The 11,772-nt window shown below is 50.6% G+C and overlaps 1 protein-coding gene across 1 annotated transcript; it reads right to left on the bottom strand.

Moving 5' to 3' along the window:
• Positions 1 to 609: 609 nt before the first annotated feature.
• Positions 610 to 1,912, bottom strand: CPLX2 (complexin 2; the record flags this gene model as incomplete). Its single annotated transcript, XM_079702090.1, has 3 exons — positions 610 to 807; positions 1,568 to 1,743; positions 1,882 to 1,912. The coding sequence occupies 3 exons, from the start codon at positions 1,910 to 1,912 to the stop codon at positions 610 to 612; spliced, it is 405 nt and encodes a 134-aa protein (XP_079558216.1).
• Positions 1,913 to 11,772: the final 9,860 nt, after the last annotated feature.

Below are 11,772 nucleotides of genomic sequence, written 5' to 3'. Positions count from 1 at the left end.
TAGACTGGGTGTCATCAGAGGGAGGAAAGAAGGAGAGCCCCAGCCTCCTGCCCAGACCCAGGCCTGGCCAGAACAGAATAGGCCAGCCTCAGGCTAGGCCCTAACAGGTCAGACTTACCCTGACTCCCTTCCTCAGAGCCAGGCCACTCAACGCCCCTGCCCTGACCTCGAGGCCCACTGGGGTTTAGAGGCCAAAGGTCAGCATGCTGGGCAGGGCTGGAATGTGTCATTACTTTGGCTGGCTGGGGACAGTGGTCCTCCTGGCAGTGGGGCGCATGAAGGAATGTATGGGGATTACCACACCAGCACAAACCTTAGGCTTCTGGAGGGGGCCCCTAGTGCTTCCTGTACTGGGTTCAATACCCCCTGCTGGAGAAAAGCTGTCTTCTTCTTTTCAAGCAACTTGGGAGTGAGGTGGAGGCTGGACACCCTGGGATGAAGGGAGTGTGAAGAGTGCTGAGGGAGAGGAGCCTCTGGCCAGGGAAAGGGGACAGAGGCCAACTGAGGTTTTCCCCTTCAGAACTGAGATTTAAATGAATAAAAAGAAAAGAAAGAACCAAAAAAAAAAAAATAGTAACAAGTGGAGTGGGGATGCGGTGGGAGGGCCGGTTACTTCTTGAACATGTCCTGCAGTGGCCCGGGCAGGTATTTGAGCACCGTGTCCAGGATGCTCTCCTCCTCCTCCTCCTCCTCGTCCCCGCAGCCTGCCGGGATGGCCTTCTTGGGCCGGGTCAGGCTTCCTTCGCAGGGCTGCTCCAGGGCTGCCTTCTCCTCAGCCTCCTTCTCCTCCTTCTTCTTCAGCCCATACTGGGGAGGGGGAGGGTGGAGAGGAGCATGAACAGGGCAAGGAGAGAGCTGGATCTCAAGGTCATGCACATGTGGCTGAGGCAGCTCATGGGAACTCCCTGTGAGCCCATGGGTCCTCTCATCTATAAAATGGAGATAAGGGCACCTTCCTTGTGGGATTGTGCTTGGCTTCAGTTGGTATTCAATAAAAGAGAGATGGTGCATGGGGTTTCCTTTAAAATTAATACCTGCCCACATAATTTCTTTGCTCTTTGAAATCCTCCAAGATCTGAAAACTGAATGTTCTCCCACATGCTTTGGGCCAAATTTTGGTTACAAAACTTGACTTGAACTGATGGAAGGCTACTTATAGCCTTGATTTATTGCAGTGCGAGCAGACAAGCATTGAACTGTTTGGCATAGGGTGGCAGCTGCAAACTCACTGGGAGTGACACATAACAGTGCTCAGGGCACTATAGTACTTTCCCCAAATCCCCAAATTCTGGGCTCCAAACTTGTTTGGTCTCCAGGATTTCGGGTACAAGGTTGTGGACCTGTAGCAGCAAACATTAGGGAGCACTTACTATAACCACTACCTTTTTTAATCCCCATAACGGTCCTTGAGGGAAGTGTTCCTTGACACGCATTTTTCTGATGAAAAGAGTGAGACTCAGAGAGAACTAGGTCTAAGGTGAGAGCTGGGATTCAAGGGAGCCCGAGGTTTTGGGAGACCCTTTTAACCCCCTACATTCCAGGATGGGCAAGAGGGTGTGGTGCTGACCTTGTCTCGTATCTGCTGCCGGACCTTCTCACGCTCGGCCTCCATGCGCGCGTGCTTGGCCTTGCGCTCCTCTTCTTGCTGCCGAAGTGCCTCCTGCCGCTCCTCCTCCTTCTTCTGTGCATCAGGGTCCTTCTCCTCCTCTCCGCCCAGCATCTTCCCCATGTCCTTGGTGGCCCCTGTGGGGGATGGGTTGGGGAGAAAGACGACAGAGTCATGGAGGCAAGGCTGGGGATGGGGGGGCCTGGTGTGCTGAGGCCCCTCCCACCTGGGTCTGGACTGGGTAGTGGGCATGGGGTGCAGGGCTAGGGCCTCACCTCCAAGGGCCTGCTTCATGACGAAGTCCATGCCTACAACTCTGTTTAGAGTGCCCTAGCCAGCAGCCAAATTTGCATGCAGCACTTCAGGCAGGCCTGGCTTGGGGAGATGTGGCAACCTGCAAAAAGAAGAGTTGGGGGTTAGATGGGAGAAGCTTCTGCACAGGCAGGGCAGTGGAGTTGGATAAACGACCGGTCACCCTGGTTCAGGCATCAGGTACCATCAGCCAGAGGCCAAGACCCAGTGCCTGGTACCGCATGGAAAGGGATGGAAAAGGGCTGTTTCCTGAGCACTTGCTATGTGCCAGGCACGTATGTGCTGCCAAATGGCTTCTGATCCCTATTTTAAAACCTTCATCTTGACCATGTTGCTTTAATTTGATCGAAGCCAGGAATGTTGGAAAAAGCCTGGAATTTGGATAGAGGCAGAGCTGGGTTCTAATGTCACCCTAACTCCTTATTTGCCACGTGACTTCCACGCAAGTTATCCAATCTCCTTGAGCCACAGTTTCCTCCTCTATAAGATAGAGGTGGCCGTGCCTCTTTTCTCAGGGATACTGTGGAGACTGGAGAGAATTACAGCCTGGGCCACTGCATCAAGCCCTAGAAGGACTGAGCTTGCACTCGGGGCCCCAGCAAATAAGAGGTAGGTGAAGAAATGAGAACAGCCAGCTTACATGAACATATCCAGACTTCTGAAATTAGACAAATGGAGAAATAAGTTATTTTTATTGCATAATACATGTAAGTTTTATGTTTTATAGCTTAATATTGATTTTTATTTTGAATTACACGGAGGGGGTTGGAGACACAATAATCTTCTTGGGGCTAAGGGCCTTTAAAGTACCAAGCACTGGGCCTCATAACCACTCAGCTTATGTTTGTTCTCCTTTCCCTCTCCCTAAATCACCGACTTTCAGTTTTTATTATATTTTTATTGTTATTTTTTTGCCTCAGAAGATTTTTCTCCAAATAAAATCTTAATGGGAATCTCAATATGCAGAATACATAAAAATGGAACTATTCCAACCATAGTGGGAGGGGAAGGGTAGTGGGCCTGGAGCCTCCGTCTATACTTGGCCTCCTTCTTACCCCGTTCTTCTCGCATCCCTGAGAATTTGAACCCAGATGCTCTAACTCTTAGAGACTTCCTTTTCATTTTAACCATTCAGTTTCACTGGTGCTTTCATAGGCAAAGCCACTGCAAATCCTTTTTCAGGTATGTAGGGGGATATCCATGGGGATGGGGATATAACAGCCAAAGTGTCATGTACCTTGATGGTCAACTTGGGCCAGGCCTACTCCCCCAGGCCTTTCATTCTACATAGACTTGGGTCTTTCTGATTTGCAAGGAGGATAAAGGGGTCCTGGGAAATGGTGGCAGAGGAGTCAGGCTGGATATTGCAACCAAGTTGAGTTCAAGGTCACTGGCTGTTCATTGATGATGGATTTTCCTCATTTCTTTCAAAATGAGAAAACATATTGGCAGACTGAGATCTTTTCATACCATGGGGCCTGAGAGTTTGAGGACTTCCACGTGATCAGATCACCTGATAGGTTGTTTTGAGGAAAGTCATGATGGAGTAGAAAACCATCCACAGGGACTTTGGTATCAGACACACCTGGTTTGAAATCTTGGCCCCAATCCTCACTTGCTGTGGCTCCCTGGGAAAGCTTCAGTTTGCTCCCTGCAAAATGAGGGAGGATTAAGTCTACCCTGTACTGATGTACGAAAGGGAAGAGAAGATACTGGTCAGGTGCCCGGTGTGTAGCAGGTGCTAGTTAATGTCAGCCGTTGCTGACTGCATGTTTATGAGGACATGCCAGAAAGGAACAGGATTTCCAGGAAATGCAGAAGGACCCACCCTGATCTAGAATTCTGAGTTTGAAGGTGGCTCAGCTCAGTCAATCAAGATATTTTCATTTGACTAAAAACATTGTAAAGAGACAGCATTTCTAAGAACAGGAAAAGAATAATAACCAAATGATTTCAGGAACTCTTGGGTTCCTCCTCTGTGTTTACATTTAGCTCAAGGAATTGCCAGGTGGTGGTGGAGGATGCAGGACTCTAATTTGAGATGTTTCAAATTGGTCCACAGGGCACCTAACTTGCTGCTCTGGCAAGTGTCTCTCCTGAACCAGATGATCTTCTGGGCCCTTTTCCCAGCTCTTCTTCTGAAGCAGTTCTGCAGCATTTGAACTGCGAGCTGCCCCACTGTATCCTCCAACCTGTCTCCTTTCTTGCTTCTGTGACTCAGTTCTTTCCTCTCCCTCCTCTCCTACTGCTCCTTCTCCCCTCCCTTCCTTTGCTGCTGCTTTTCTTCCTCTTGCCTCTTCAGAAGTGTGTTCTCCAGGACTCTGACCTCAGTCCTTATCTCCTTTTCATCTCTAATCTTTCCCTGGGAGAACTCACCCTTTCCAGGGGCTTTATGACCGCTAACACTGATGACAGCTAGATGTCTTATCTGAGCACCAGACCCCTATATTCATTCATCCAGTAAGTATTAGTTGAGCACCTACCATGTGTCAGGCAGTGTGTTAGGCACTGGGGATATAACAGTGAACATGACAGACAAAGTCCTGTGTTCGTGCAGATTACATTCTGGGAGCGTGTGTACTGTGAGTGTGTGTGTGTGAAACAGGCAATAAATAAGTCAAGAAATACACTTGCCTTCCTCTTGCCTGCCTTCCGCTGGATGTCCCATGGCACCACTCAAACTCAACATGCCACTAGCAATCTATTTTACGTTTGGTAGTGTATATATGTCCATGCCACTCTCTCACTTGGTCACAGCTTACCCTTCCCCCTCCCCATATCCTCAAGTCCATTCTCCAGTAGGTCTCTGTCTTTATTCCCATCTTACCCCTAGGTTCTTCATGACCTTTTTTTTTCTTAGATTCCATATATATGTGTTAGCACATGGTATTTGTTTTTCCCTTTCTGACTGACTTCACTCTGTATGACAGACTCTAGGTCCATCCACCTCACTACAAGTAACTCAATTTCATTTCTTTTTATGGCTGAGTAATATTCCATTGTATATATGTGCCACATCTTCTTTAACCATTCATCCAATGATGGACACTTAGGTTGCTTCCATCTCCTGGCTATTGTAAATAGAGCTGCAATAAAATAGATAGCTAGTGGGAAGCAGCCGCATAGCACAGGGAGATCAGCTCTGTGCTTTGTGACCACCTAGAGAGGTGGGATAGGGAGGGTGGGAGGGAGGGAGATGTAAGAGGGAAGAGATATGGGAACATATATATATGTATAACCGATTCACTTTGTTACAAAGTAGAAACTAACACACCATTGTAAAGCAATTATACTCCAATAAAGATGTGAAAAAAACCCAAAACCTCAACATGCCACCTCTCTGTCACCAAACCACCTCCTTCTCCAGACTCCTCTGCTTCCTGTATTCATTCAGAAAACTTTGATTACCAACCCCAAGCCCCCGCATGCAAAGTAATCTACTCAAGGGCTGAGTCTTCTCCATGTTTACATCCTGTCACTCCAGGTGCCTCTTACTCCCAGCCTCCTGGGATTACTTAGCCAAACTTCTTGAGTCCACCCCAAGGTCCTGCTGCTGACTCCCAGCATGGCCCTTTTAGCTGTTAAGCAATTTCTTCACCCTGTCGAGAGATTCTCCTAACCAATTTCTTAAGGCCCAACCTACTCCTACCCCATCCCTCTCAGCAGGTGATTTCCTTCTCACTTTATGTAGTGTGGTGCCCCGGAAGGCTCCTGAGCTCTGGTGTCAGGCACATCTGACTCAGATCCTGAATCTGCTGCTTTTTAGCTGTGTGATAGTGAGTAATTGACTTAACCTCTCTGAGTCTCGTTCTTCTTTATAGAGCGAGGATTATAATAACATTTTGAAGGCTTAGAGATAATCTATGAAATATATTTTACATATGATGCGGGCTCAGTAAATGGTTGTTGTTATCATTACCAAAACAATTAACTCCCCTCCTAACTCCCAAGGAAGAGGTCTCCCTCCTTCCCCCTGAAGCCAATCCATCTGCCTGAGCTCCAGATTTTCCCTCTTTACACCTTCTCCTTGATCCATTTTTTACTCCCTCTTCCTCACAGCTTCAGTCTCTTCTCCATACGTCTCTTTTATCCCCTTCCTTCTCCAGCCCCTGCTCTGAACCCTGTCTTTCTCTTAATCTCTGCCCTCTAGCTTCATGATCAAGTAGTTTCCACTTGGTGTCATCACTTCCTCACCTCCCAGTCAAACCCTTTGGCTCTGTGAGATCGGAGAGTTGCAGCCCCTGCACTGCTGCTGAAGCTGCCGTAGTCAGAGTTGCCAGAGTCCTACTAATCACCAGACCCAGGAATGTTTTCACAGCCCTCCTTCTCCATCCCTCTGTACTATCAGATGTTGATGAAGACCCCTTACCTCCCTCTCACCCACCCTGCTTTTTTTCAGCCTTCTTCTTGAATATCCTGAATTCCATGATACAGCACTCCTGTGGTCACCCTCTTACTTCTCAGATGGTCTTCTGTCTTTTGCTGACTCTCCCTCCCACTGCCCCTCCCCCTCCCACTGTCTACCTGGGAAATCTAACCTACCCTTATTGGTTTAGGCACTTCTTCAGTCACAGACCTCTCACTCTCTCTCTCCCCAAACCTGCACATTTAACTCTTTGCTGGATATTCTTAAATTCATTCTACCCAAAGATCCATCTCATCCTTGATTCCCCTCCCCACCAACCACCTTTTCCTTCAGCATTCCTTCTTCCAATTGCCTCAGTGGAAAGCTCCACAGTCAGGGAATTCTTCATTCATTCATTCACTCACACTCCAAATATTCTTTGGGCATCTACTCTCTGCCAGGCATTGTTCTGAGTGCTGGGGCTGTGGCAGGGAACAAGGGAGTCCTAGCATTTGTTCTCACAGCATTCAGTCAGCTGGGGAGGTAGACGCTGGACAAAAACCACACAAGGAATTGTCAAGTTATAATCGGGATGACGTGCTGAGGAAGAAGTCCGGAGATTATAGCTCCACAGTGTTTACTGCATCCACACATCCCCTCTCCTATGGCTGCTAATGCCTTGGTTCAGGGCTTCGAGGTTCTGAATTTTTGCATAACCTCTAACTCTCTCCCTCCCCTACCTTACATCTGTCCTGCACAAGGCTGTCCGATTAATCTTCCTAAAGGGCAGGTCTGCTCATGCAAACACATCCTGCAGTGGCTCCCCATGGCCTGGTTAAACCAACTAGAGTCCTTGTGCTGACCTTCAAGTCCTGCAGAGCCTAACATCTGCCTGCCTCACCATTCATTTCCCATCCCTTGTATGTGGCTCTTTATCAGCTATACCTCCACACATATTCTTTCCAAAAACTCCTGGGCATCTGTTCATGCTATTTCTGCATCCTTGAAACCTCTTAACCTCATCTCTGCCAGTTCAGTTCCTGGCCCCACTACTTCCTAAGTGACCTTGAGCAAATGACTTAATCTTTTCTCATCTGCAAGATGGAGACAATAACGTCTATACCCAATGCAGGTTGTAAGCATTAAATGAAATAATGCAAATGTGATCAGCCCAGCATTTGGCACATAGTAGGTGCTCAGTACATATTCGCTGTCATCATCATCACCACCACCATCAGCAGCAGCAGCAGCAGCATTCATTTTCAAAGGTCCACTTCATGCATCACTCCTCCCATGAAATATCTCCTCGGTGAGATGTGACGGAGTCTTCCTCTTCTGAGACCCATGGCACTTTCTAGGGCAGCCCTGCCTGCCTCCAGCTCATGCACTCTGTCCAGCTATGTGTCTTTCCCTTCCCAGTCACTCTGAACTCTTCCCAGGGCAGGGCTTGTATCTTGTGCTTTTCTCCTGTCCCAGCATCTACAACATCTCTTGGCTCATGGTAGAGCCTCAGTACATATTTGCTGGATTGAATTTAATGTGTGTCAGCAAGTATGTGAGAGTGTACGCGTTCAAGGTAGGCTTCTGCGTGTCTAACTCTGAACTTAGGCATCGTTGTGATTCTGCGTGAGCGTGTGTGCAGGCGTGTGTGTAGATATTTTGCCATATGCCTGTAGGAGTGCTGAGGTCCAGCAGGTTGCGTGCAGTTGAGGATTTTGGCCAGACCGCCAGGAGGCGCTCCGCAGCGGGTATGCGGGAAGACTTGGTCTATCCCTGCACGGGAAGGGTGGTGGTGGTGGTGGTGGTAGTGAGGACGTTAGGCTGGGGGAGGGGACACACGGAGGGGTGGGGGAGGGATGCTGCTGCAGCACCAGGTTTCCTTGCCTTTAGCGTGCCCGGGATGCGCCTTCAGCTTCCCCTCTCAGGCTCCCTCCTAACCCATCCTAACCCGAAGGCAGCTGAGGCACCTCCTCAGGCTTGGCCATCAGAGCCCCAGGAGGTTTTCAGGACTGGACCCCGCCATCTGACAAGCAGACTCGGACACCTGCAGGGTTTGTCCTTGTGGCTGTTTATCTGTTGTCTTTTTTTTTTTTTAAATAGCTCATGTCCAGGCCATATTCACTGCAAGTCAGTTCAACACTCACTTGCCTTTTGAGGAGGACCCTACGCTAATGGCGGTGCAGTAACAGGGGATGTCCCTCTACTCCCCCCACCCCATGCCTCTAGAAGGGAGAAGCACTGGGGGAGGGAAAGGAGCAGTGGAGGATGGGAGTGGGTAAGGAACTGGCTCCTGCAGAAAAGCGGAAGCGGCGGGGGTTTCGTATTCTCCCGGCAGAAGAGGGGGACAGGAATCCTGGCGTCCCTCTATCGGTCCCCCATCGAGATCAACGTAACCGGCAGTTCTGCCTCGAGTTCACGGTTGGCCACTGAGAGCACCCCTCCCCCCCCCAACACTTAGAGCTCCAACCTCAAGACCTGGCCTGGTCTCAAACTTTGCTGAGGGAGGGGGCAGGGTGGGGCCGGCGAGGGCGTAGAACTGATCGTTCCTAATGACCCCAGGCAGCTGACAGGTGCAGCCCAAACCTCCGCTCCTCCTCCTCCCGTGACAAATAGAGTCCTCTTGGTCCCCCACCCCCAGTCAACGTTTACGTTCTCCTCCCCTGCACCTTCGGTTCGTCCGCCCCACTCCCGCCGCCCTCTGACTCACTCCGGTACCCGAACTGTACCCCTCAGGGGCGGCTCCCTCTCCCTAGGCGAAGAGGGCCCTGGCGGGCTCCAGGTTAACCACAACCTGAAGTAGCTTAGATCGACGTCCCCCCATCCCTACCCCAAGAGCTCGAAGTTGTTCTCTTGGTTCAGACTTGAGTCTCCCGCCGCCCTCGGGGCGGTCCTGGCTCCCCGGGAGCCGGGCAGCTTCGGGCTTCTGCCCGAGGGTCTCCATCTCGGGGCCCCACCCCTCCTTCCCAGTTGGCTCCCGCTTCACTCCCTTCCCTCCGCCTGCTCGCTTCCCCCTTGCGGGGAGCTGTCCTTTCAGCACCACGGCGAGCGCGCCCTGGAGCGTCCCTGCTGCCGCCGCGCAGCCTCCCTTTCTCGCGCCCGGGCAGTCTTGGGGAGCTGTGCCCCCGAAAACCATACCCTGCAGCTTCCCGGGCTGCGCTGCGGCCTGGAGGCGAGAGCCCAGACCCTGTTGCCCACAGCCCGGCTCCGCCCTCCCGGCCCGTGGCCAGCACCGACCTGGAGGTCCTCGCAACCGTCTGAGCCACTGCAGGGCTCCGGCCGAACTCAACGAGGCGGTTCCTTCTGCTATTCCAGCTCCCGCTGCCGCCTTGTGCAACTCCGCCCGGTGAGCTGGGGCCGCGGCTATTGCCTCGGGCGGCTGCCGGAGGCGCCCTCCAATCGCGCCCGTCAGCCAGACCCTGACGTGCTACCTCTCCCCTTCCAGATGGGAAATTCAAATCTCTCTCTCTCTCTCTCTCTCTCTCTCTCCCTCCCTCCCCCCTCACTCCCCCCTCTCCTCTTCCTCCTCCTTTCTCCCCCTCTCTCTCCTCCCTCCCCCTCCCTCCCTTTCTCCGTCTCTCCCTCCCTCCCTCCCTATTTCCCTCTCTCCCTCTTCCGCCTCCCCCCTCCGTTTCCCTTTCCCTTTCTCCCTCCTTTCCCCTCTCTTAAAAAAAAAAAAATATCCACTCCCTTTCCTCCTCCACCTTTTCTTGTATCTTCTCCTCCACACACCCCCAGCAATCCCCCCTGCAGCTGCGTATCCTGGCCACAGCTCTTAGGACCGAAAGCTTGCTGCTTCAATGTTCCGAGGGGCAGTGCGGGTCAGGGGATGGAGGGAGGGTTGTTTTTTTTTTTTAAGCAGAAATACAAGATCGCCCGCTCAGGAAAGCCCACCTTGATTCCTCCAGGCAGAACTGGTCACACTATCCTCAGAGCTCCTGCCACCCCCAGGCACACCCCTGTTTCACGGTCCCCTGTTCCTCTGTTTGCATGCCTCTTGCCTGTGAGCTCCTACAGGATGACAGGACCACCGTCAGATCATCTTTGCAGCCCCTCAGTATCCTGTCCTTCCACATGAGCACTCAGAAAACATTGATGCATCATGTGGGTAAGGCCTCCACAGGGGGTAAGGAACTTTCCACGTGGACCCAGAGGGAGAAAACTGCTGCAAAATTGAGGTAGACCTTGGGCAAGTCACTTGCTAGGCCCTTCTAGATCTGATATCCTGTGAAGACTAAGGAATTCTTTGGCAAAACTTATTCTAGAAGGCCATTTTTTCCTCTCCTTTGCCCTGGGAAGAAAGGGACCACCAAGAGGCAGGGCAACATCTGCCCCTCACCCCAGCCTTTCCTCCTCTGCTTACACCCATTTTTCATTTTATGACTCTCTCCTAATGAGCCTCTCCATTCTGATTGCCATCTTTTTGGCTCTAAAATGCTTCCTTTAATCCAGCCCAATGTGTAGGAAAATGGCTTCAGAGAGGAGGAGCCTTGCACCAGGCCTTTGAAAGATTTGCAGGAGTTTATGCATCAATCAGGGGTTATGTCAGAGTGGAAATGACTCCTGCTTCTGTAAGGCAATGGCTTCCTTCCAAGAAGGGAACAGCAAGAGCTTCAGAAGGACAGGATCTGGGAAAGGAAGGAGGCATGGTTTTATTCCAACAAGGGGGGACTATTCCTTTATACATCTTCACAGCAGAGGTCTCAGAATGGGGGACTCTCCACAAATCAGAAGCCATTGGTGGACTCACCTTCCTCATCTAGAGAGTCACCTTCTGAAGCTCATCTCTGCTTTCCCCTTACAGGCTGTGGGGCTGGGTGTAGGGGAGTCCCTTCCTTTATGGCTGAGTTTTCCATTCTGTGTTGTGTTGGCCTGTCAGCTCATTTTTAATTTTTCTTCCCTTTCCAGAGACAGACACTAATGGAAGGGGCGGAGGGGAGGCTGTTTGATTAGAGTGACTTAGAATTGCCACTAATGCCTGAGGGGAGTTCTGGGAAGGGAGATCTGACATCCCATCATTTCAAGAGTCATAGTCCTCCTCTTTCCTCCTCCGTCCTCTTCCCTGTTCTCCTAGAACAGAAGCTCAGTGAGTGGGACCTGGCTGGCAGCACTCTAGTTACAATTGGGGTTTTTCCACAATGGGCATTGCCTTTGACATGGATGTTGACAAAGCTGGGCTAAAAATCCAACTTAGCCTTCAGAAAAATACTAAGCTCAGTTCTGAACACAACACTTTAAGATGGACTTTAGTAGGCTCAAGTATGGTTAGAAAAGAAGGAAGTGGTTTGGTGGTGGGTGTCTGGAAATCAGGTCCAATGAGGGATGGTTGAAGGATTTAAGGATGTTTTACCTTGCGGAGAGAATGCTGAAGGGGGATTAGCCCTTGAAGGACTGACAAGTCTTGTTCAATTTGTAATTCCAGCACTTAGCATGGTGCCTGGCAAAGCAGGAGCTAAAGAATGCTTGTGGAATGAATAAATGACCATTGCAAGGAAAGAAAAGTACTACTGTT

Source organism: Hyperoodon ampullatus (genome assembly GCF_949752795.1).
Source record: "Hyperoodon ampullatus genome assembly, chromosome: 4".
Classification (NCBI taxonomy): domain Eukaryota; kingdom Metazoa; phylum Chordata; class Mammalia; order Artiodactyla; family Ziphiidae; genus Hyperoodon; species Hyperoodon ampullatus.
This window is presented reverse-complemented; position numbering and strand designations above follow the sequence as displayed.